This window comes from Aulostomus chinensis, chromosome 7 (assembly GCF_037954235.1).
Source record: "Aulostomus chinensis isolate RoL2024-O1b breed Wild chromosome 7, RoL_Achi_v1.0, whole genome shotgun sequence".
In the NCBI taxonomy this organism is placed as follows: domain Eukaryota; kingdom Metazoa; phylum Chordata; class Actinopteri; order Syngnathiformes; family Aulostomidae; genus Aulostomus; species Aulostomus chinensis.
Genome location: NC_141326.1, coordinates 4,683,200 through 4,692,374, shown reverse-complemented (window position 1 = coordinate 4,692,374; position 9,175 = coordinate 4,683,200). Strand labels below are relative to the sequence as shown.

The following is a 9,175-nucleotide window of genomic DNA, read 5'->3' as shown; positions in this document are numbered from 1 at the left end:
TGGAGGCTGCAGTCATAAAGTGCAGCCTTCAGCAGGATCTGGACCAATGGTTATATATTATTCAAACATTTATACTCATTTAAATCAAGTTTAACAAATGTACCTGAGTATTTTTGGATCCAGCCTGTTCCTGTAATCGTTCTATGTATTTCAAATATCCAGTATTTGCTTTAAATTAACAAACAGAAAATGTGGTTGAGCTTACACATCATTTGATAATGTCCCCTGGGGGGACTGGGGTAAGATGAGACAGTTTCTAAGTTACAAGAGTTTTTAGGTAGGGGTAAAACCAACAATGTTGTGGGTAAACACTCAACATGATGTACTTATATACAAAAGACTCAATGTCAAACAATTCTGACACAATCAAATACATTGGAGATCATTTTAAAGTCTATGAAGGCCCTAAATTTCAAAAAAGGAAAAAGCTTTCACTTCAAAGTAAAACCATATATCCATGTCCACTTTTTCAACACGTTAACGTCAATTTTTTTTTCATTCATTTTAATTTGTGATCTTTGTATGTCAGCTGCAGAAAGTGTATCGTCTAAATGTTTTTGTGTACAATATATTTAGAGTTGCTCTTCAACTTTCAGTCACTGATGAAATGATAAGATGGTTCACGGCTCAGCTTGCCTCTATCATTGTTATACATCAGTGCTGAACACTGTTTCACACAGGGACTCAGAGCCACGACGATACCGAGGTGATAATCTTGTTCTGTAGCAGACACTGCTTTAAATCAATATGAACTAAAGGCAATCTTTGCTCTGGGTCACTTACCTGCTCTCTCCACGTGCTTCAGTCCAAGAGAGATTAAACAATGTGAGGTGCACTTCCTTTATCTCTGGTCACATGACTATTCTTTTTTTTTTATAGTTACCGTAGATACTGGGGGTGAGTCAATTTAGCATTGGTTCAATTTACCCTGTTCACCCCTACATGCAGTGTGGCTTATATGAAATTCTATCTATATCTATATATACACATACTGTCTGATATGACTTAATGATTTTACAACCTTGAATATCGACCAGTGCCGACACGTCCCAGTCGCTCTCCGTCCTCCTCTTTAAGACAGCAGGGCACTTAATAATAGACTTCAGCCTTGTTCTGCTCTACTTCACCTGCTATCTAAAAGAAAACAAATGTAAATGTGAAAAAAACTGTTGCGTTCCCCACCTCATGCAAAAAAGAAATACATGCAGTCCAAATCAGTTATGCAACACTCAACACATGCCATTTATCTTTGTTCCTCCTGACTCTGCTCTCTGTACCGTATGTGGCTCAATGTTTACTTGAACTTTTATGTGGGAGTTTGGGAAATGGATCAGCTTGGGTTATATTTTTTAAGTGTTTCTGATCGGATAGCTACATCCCAAACATGAGGTTGTTTACTCCACAAGAGAGTGTACTGTTCAGCCTACAAACAAAACGCTGCGGGGAGTTTTGCAAAGTTTGAACCCACCCCCCCGAAAAAACAAACAAAAAAACAAACAAAAAAACAAAAAAAACAAAAAAAGACAAGCCTGATGAATTTATCAGGGCTCAAGCAAGGGCTACAAGCATTTAAATCTTTCACAGAAAGCGTGTGTGAATGTGGAAGAGAGCTTGAGAAGTAAGATCATTTACAGGGGAAGTTCAATTAAACGTGTCATTGGGTTGCATTATTAAAAATGTGGGATTCACTGAGTTTTCTGTCTTTAATGTATCTTTTGCATGCCAGCTCAACTTTTTGAAAGCGGAACACTTAAATTGTTGTGCTGTATAAAACATCAGAGACCTCGTGTCTGGCAGAGACATTTTTGAAGCCACTCAAAGTTCAAATTAATGGTAAAAATGTATAGTCCTGTATCCATATGAATTATAATCTGAAACTGTTAAAAAAAAAGGGAAATTGTAAAAGTGGAATATTTGTTACCATTAACAAGAAAAGGAGGAAAAAGGAAGATGCACGGTGAGCAGGTTTCAGACCTGAAAGAAAACTGAATGTTTGTCACATTCGGAAACACACAAAAGGAAGTGTGAAGTTGGTGTGTGTCCATCAGCTGGTAAAAAAAAGGCGATGTAACGCCACCAAAGGATTGCCGTCCAGGCAAAGTTATGCACGACAATTACAAAGGGAAACGAAGAACAGTCCACCTGAAAGTAGAGCTATCAAGAAGAATTAATGTTCGTGGGGCAAGTTGTAATAGTTCCTAATTACTATAGTGTTTGACATGTTGCCGATCAGTCGTGTCAGTTTTTCTAAAACGACAAAGGGCCCCGATTGGTCTTTGGCCCTCTAAAGCACTAAATTAACCCCTGTAAATTCAATTTTGTACAGTGTTCATAATAATAATCACACACACACACACACACACACACACACACACACACACACACACACACACACGTGTGAATGACGCAGGAAACAGCCAGAAAAAAATAAAAAAAACAACCTTTAAATTAATCTGAATGTTTACCAAAAGCATGTTTTCTGGAAGTGATGATAAAAAAAAAATATATTATTCTCAATATTCCCCCTTGAGCTTCTAAAACTTTTTGTAAATAAAACCCATTATTTTTGAATCCATCCATCTGAATTTCACGCCGTTCATCCCCTCAAAAATGTCCAAGGAAATATCACTGGTTATTCATTCCAGGAAGAATTATTGCCACTGTAATCATTTCTGTTGTATTATCTTCACGATCATCTCAAATCCGGTAAAGAAAATAATGCCAAAATAAATGATAAAAATCAAATGTTATGTTCAGTGATAGGAATCAAAAGGCACGCAAAAATACTCTTCAAAGACTTACAAGTTTAACAAGTCGACCGTTTCTTGGAAAAAGCGTTTAAGTTGACTGGGTCATGAGCTTGTGTACCACCAAACCAACATTTATGATTTGTTGATTCATGTCCGCTGTTGCTTTCTGACTCAACAAGATTTCTTTTTGTGACTCCAAAGAATTATATCCATGAATGATTTAGAAATACCTGACAGAAATACTTGACACTGTTTGACATTTCATTCTTCCTCTGAATTATTTCAGTAATCTTACTTTCTTGTGCATTGGCTCCTCCATAGCTGAAATTGTGTGCTTTGAACCAGGCAGTCACTGGGGATATTATTCCAAGGCCTTCACTTTACTGATAAATGAATATGTCAGAAAAAAATTGTCTAGGAAAAGCATTTCCTCAGGCGTCACACAATTCCTGCCGTCGCTTTCACTTCCATAGAGAACGGACTGCACGGAGAGATAAACTGAGACCCCACCTCAATTTCCCACTATATTCAAGATGGAGAAGCAGAAATCTGTCACTGCCAAATACACACCGTTATTTAGTGCTATGTATTTGTGAAAAACAGACAGAAAAAGCAGGATGGACGACAGAGGGAAGCTCTAAATGTTTTCCATTATCACCGAGTCTCGTTGCTGCTTCTGTGAGCAGGAGACTCATCCATCTGTTTCAGTCTTGATGACTTGTCTGTGTGTTGGAGGTTAAGGGTACTTTGCATGAAGATTAAGTGTGCTCTTTGACAGTTCCGACCCCAACGAAAGACTGATTGGCTACTATAACAGACATATGACCTTTGAAACAACAATGAGAAAAGTTTGTTGCTCATCCAATAGCCAGAGCGCTGGCTGAAGATGAAAACTTAAGGATCATTCACAGTATCTTTTAATGTAAATTCATTGCTTTTCCTGCTGTTTTATTCTTCTCTTTTCAAACAGAACATCGAAACAAAAGTTGGGCTCGAAACTTTTTTGAGCTAATTCAAATGTACAACTTTTTCTGAATCTTGCATCTCTTTACGCCATCTTTTTTAATTTGTGTGTGGTACTCTTAATTCTAGTCACATTATGTTCCGCAGCTAAAATGCTTAGGAAATTGTTGCGACTGGATTTTCACCCTCGTCAAGGAGCCGTTAATTCCTGCAAAAACAAGGAGGCTGATTTCTGAAAGAACTTGGTGGATAGGTAGGTGCAGTTTGGGCCCGTTCAGATTCGTCATCATGCCACCTGGAGGCAACTGCAGATGACAGGAACTGTCGAGAAAATGACCTTTTCAGTTGGTTTTTGAGTCCCCAGTCTACAGTATGTTTGTGTCCCGTTTGAGGAAACCAAACGGGCCAACCTGCAAACATTGTGCCCTGGCCTGTGGAAGTTGCGTTTATCTGTTTCACCCTTTGTTGATGAATTCTGAGGCGTCACTGTGTCAGCAGCATGTTAGCGTTGTGGCTGCAGCATATGTTTGAACAGGTTTACATGCCAGGACACCAGATTAGTGTGAAGGGTTGTGAGATTATGATTCATAGAAGAGGAAAGAAGTAAAAATAAAACTCTGATACACAAATCTGTTTATACTCATTTGCACCGTCTCAAATTCTTGTGAAATATCTGAAACGAAACCTTGTGATATTCAGAGGGAAGGCACACGATTTGGAGGAGTAATTTGAGATGTGACTGCTTGCTGCTTTGTTAAGGACTTCAGCAGTCAAACAGATGGGAGAACACTGCTTTGTTCTCTTCTCCCATCAGTGTTATACGAACAACAGCAAGACATTAAAGCTGAACGCCTAAGTGACTATCATGGCAAATGACATTCAGTGGCTCTGCCCTTTGAAACAGTAGTGGAAGTATAATGTAGCATAAAACAGAGAAATGCGCTTTACAATAGTTGGGTAAATGAGGGCTGCACATCATCACTGTACTTCAGATGATTGAATTTATGACGAGTCTGGTCTGGACCTGGATACACGCGTAGAGATTATTTTTCACTGAACCCACTCTTCACAACAATTAGAGGAGGGGGCACAGAAGTAGGAGCCCTAAGGCTGAGGTAAGCTCACTGCATGAGGGGAAAAAAGGTTTCCTCTGACAAACAACCACACACAGTCCCCCACACAAATGAACTATTTATTGTGGAGCTGCGATGGAGGCAAACGCAGCTGTCATCATGAAACGTGAAAATAACAGCACTGTTTTAGGACATTAGGAGAATAAACAGCAAGGCTCAGCTGAAACTATATGAAGGGTTTAGTTTTGTTTGTAATAACTCACGAAGCTGCTGTAATATAGCATGACTGAAGTTTCCTCTCTTAGGGTTTCCCGCAGGCATCGTTGCGTTACGGGATGCTTAAAGGCGCACCGTGCGCTCCTGCGTGGATCACATCGCTTCTCTAAGGTGGCGAATATATGGGCTACAAACCTGATCGATGAGGAAAAAGAAAGAAAAAAAACCGCTGCATGAAACATGTGATGTTCCGCCTGGTGACAATTCAGAACTCCAGAAATTAAGAAGTGATCGCGGACCAGAGCAGAATTAGTGATGCTGCTGCCTCTCCTCGTTGACTGAGAGTAAGTCCCCGCTCCACTCCGCTCCGCTCCCCCGACCCCCCACCCCCTTCATAAATCCATTGGTCGTGGTCTCGACTTCACTATCCAATGCTTTGCTGATCAGACTGCAGACTGGAGGAAGTTGGCAGCTGGCGGCTCACGGCGAAAGGCTCATCTCTCCCCTCTCTCGCTCTCCCTCTCTCGGAGACTCCGACGCTTGGACAGTGGAATTATGAGCAGAGCTCAATCAGCCTCTATCACCTTGTCTTGAATCTGCTTCTGTTTCACACCGATATACATTTAACTCACCATGGAGACCGGAGTCCTCATTCGTTTGGCTTTCCTCATTCACCAGGTAAGAGAGTAGAGACGTTAATGCGAGCGTGAGTGAATGTGACTGACAGTTTGTCACTATTGCTCCTCGTGTACTCGTGGCGCAGTCAGCTGGCGTAAGTTTGTCCCGAGTCTGTATGCTTTCACATTCATCCTTGCCATGGCAGAGCAAGTTGAGCCCCGTTTAGTCATTCAGTTATGTGGGCACGGGGCAGCAGCGGTGGCTCACATTTGGAGGAGAGGAGAGCCAGACGGAGAGAGAGGAGCTATTTCATTTATATGTGCAAATCAGAGCTCTCCTGCTCTTGTCTCCACTCGCATCTATATTCCGCTCAGCCTCTAACTTGAGCGTTTCTTTGCACTATGTGTGTGTTTGTGTGCGTGTTTGTGTGCATGTGTGTGTGTGTGTGTGAGCGAGAGAGAGACAGAGAGAGAGAGAGGCACAGAGGCGCATGGAGGGGAGGTGAGGGAAGCAAACTTGGCTGCTCTGCTGCGTTATTTGTCGCGTCTCTCTGGGTATTTTTACTCGCAGACGGACTCTCTTGGGGTATCTGATAAAGGCTCATGTTGTCTCTGTGACAGAGCCACTCTTCCGTTCGATCTGACTTAAATGTTTAGAGGGGCAGCTCGTCCTGCTCGTTAGCCTTAAAACGATGATAGAATAGAACTGATCGAGTCGTGGCGCTTGCATGTCTTTCTGATGTTTCTTCCAACTCCTAATCTGTTGGTCAGGTGCCCATCATGCCCTGCTGACTGTGTGTTGGCATGCTGCTGCTGGGGATGGTGGTCCCCAGCTCCCCTGACCTTTGAACCGCTCCTGCAGACTTAAAATAATACATGGAAATCAGTTAAATACAGATTAACATAGAATTAATAAATGTAATGATGATCTACAATATCTGCACTGGCTGATGTTCATATTCATACTTTAAATGTAAAATATGATAACTTTTCTCTTTGTAGATTTTGTTGTACAAAAATAAGGCTATTCAGTCCTATCGACTGAACTGAGCTCTCTGAATTCATATCTCCATGTCAAAGTAGTTATAAACATATAACGTTCTCAAAAGGGTCATTTTGCATATTTTAAATTTGAAACTTGAAATACTTTTGCTGTGGGTATATGTACTTGACTGAAAATAGTAAAAAAAAACACATCGGCAATCAGAGTTATTTACTTGGCATAAGTGAGGCACTAATCATCGCTCAGTGGCACGCTGCAAAGGGTGTTAAAATAACCCAGCGGAGTGTGTGTGGAAACACAGCAACAATGGGAGAGCCCAGCAGCGTATACAGCTCATTTGGAAAAGCCAGCGTTGTTGTGCTGCTTCTCTCATCTTCCCTCCCTCATCCAGACGTAGTGAGGAGCAGCCGACCGAGCAGCTCATTTGGGATTCCTTGTTTGACCTGTGAAGGCCTCCTGGTCACTTTCTGCCCATTTTTAATTGGATAAACCATCGCTTCATTTCCACGTTGCAGTTTGATCGTTTCATCTGAAGCGATCATGATTCAGGCTAATAGTACCAATAAAGAATTTCTCTAACTGACATTTTTATATTGGTTATGACCTGCACGCACACACACACACACACACACACACACACACACACACACACACACACACACACACACACACACACACACACACTTGACATTCACATAGATATCACCATCCCTAGGAAAAGGCTGGTAAAATATCTTCAATGACTTTTGGATTCAACACAAGTTCACATCAAAACACACTCTTTGCAGTGCCACATATCAGCATGGTAGATGCAGGGTTGTGTGATCCTTGTTTGCACTTGTGGCTCCTTGATTTACACACTGCGGCAGCTCAGGGGGATCTTTTATTGGTGGCTGTCCCACAAGAACAGGTGTATACGCGGAAATGTGAATGAAACCTTGAAATAAATCATGCACACATTCTGTATTAAAAATTGCACAGTTATTAAATGTGCAGCTTTCCATGCTGCTAAATACGCACACAAAACACATGAATACTGCTCCATTTGATTCACAAGCCACAAGAACACTGTAAACCTGCTTCCCCACTTCTCAGAATAACGTCTAATCTTGCAACATTACAGTGCGGTCTGTGTGGAATCAAAAGATCGTATTTATAGACGCTCAGTTAGGGAGCCAAGTTCTGCTCCACAATAAGCTGCCATACACACCTACATCCCTATCACCACCCCCTCAGATGCACACACACCAGTAGCAGCCCCCTCCTTAGCTATAAATCCCTGTTTTCCAAATGAATCGCTAAGCAGTCTCTCCAGGTGGAGCAATGATTCAGAATAAGCACAGCACAGCTGGGAGCTGCAGGTGCTAGAATTCTTCTCCCCTTGTTTTTCTCCCTCTGCCGCTTCAATTCGTCCTCCCTATCCTCCCTCCAGTTGTCCCGCTCTCCTCTGGTCTTCTGTTTCAAGTCCTCCCACCAAGTGAAACAAGTCCTTTACCTCAATTAAATTTACCCCCATTTATTTCCTCAAAAGGCTCAGTGCCATTTTCACTCAGTCTCTCTCTCTCTCTCTCTCTCTCTCTCTCTCTCTCTTTCATCATGTCTCTCTCTCACCAGTAGAGGATGACAATCACACCCCCTGTTTAAGTTTGGGGCTGAAACATGAACCTTTTGCAAGACTGGGTGCCATGGATGTTTACAAGACTGTTAAACTTCTTTTTAAGCTGTTGCAGCTCGTCATGGTCTCAGGGAAAAAGGGTGCTGAGGGCAGAGAGATGCCACGGTGTCCTGTTTCTCACAGATGAGGCTGACCTTCCTTGTGACATATACATATACAAACACAAGCGTGCGCGCGCGCACACACACACACACACACACACACACACACACACACACACACACAGAAAGTGCCTGACACAGACATCCGTGCTTTATCCTTTTATCCCCTGGTCCTCGGGCTCTCTGACTCCCCACTCTGTTCTGTCTGAGAGGCAGTCCATTGATCTAACATTATCAAAAAGAGAAGGCACGGACATCCCTGGTATGTCAGCATCATTTATTATTCAGGAGTGCTCCAACAGGTGTGAGATATGGACACACAGCCTCAGTATTGCTTCATTCTGTCTTCCATTTCCCGGTCGTGTTTAGTCATAGATGTATGGAAAGTTGAGGACAATGATGGATGCTTCATCTATATGAGCTCCTTCCTCTTCACTATGGTTTCCTCGAGTCACAGCAGGTCATGCCTTTCACTGGTAACATAAATATCTTTTCCAAGCAGAGCTCCAGCTAAACCCCCAAGAAGGCTTGTGTGCATGAGTGTCCTTTCAGTCGCACCATCCCTCTGTTACACTGTGCTGTTTCACTGATGGCCCTTTTGAAACAGAGTCTGGTTAAGGGACGAAGAGTATGACAAGCTACAAAGGCTAATGATGACACTAATGAGGAATGCCAGTCATTAAGGCAGGCTGATTTCTTTCTTTCTTTTGCCCTCCTGTCTCGTTTCCTCACACTGTCTGGTTGTCTTTCATACTCCCCTCATCTCATCTCATCTCA

General features: G+C 42.1%; 1 protein-coding gene across 1 annotated transcript in view; it reads left to right on the top strand.

Annotated features, from left to right (window-relative positions):
- The first annotated feature begins 5,398 nt into the window (after positions 1-5,398).
- The window catches only part of cdh13 (cadherin 13, H-cadherin (heart)), a 467,163-nt gene continuing 463,386 nt past the window's right edge, over positions 5,399-9,175 (top strand). Inside the window, exon 1 of the mRNA XM_086208214.1 lies at positions 5,399-5,680. Coding sequence (XP_086064340.1) covers positions 5,636-5,680 — 45 coding nt within the window. The 5' untranslated portion in view covers positions 5,399-5,635. The remainder of the gene's footprint in view (positions 5,681-9,175) is intronic.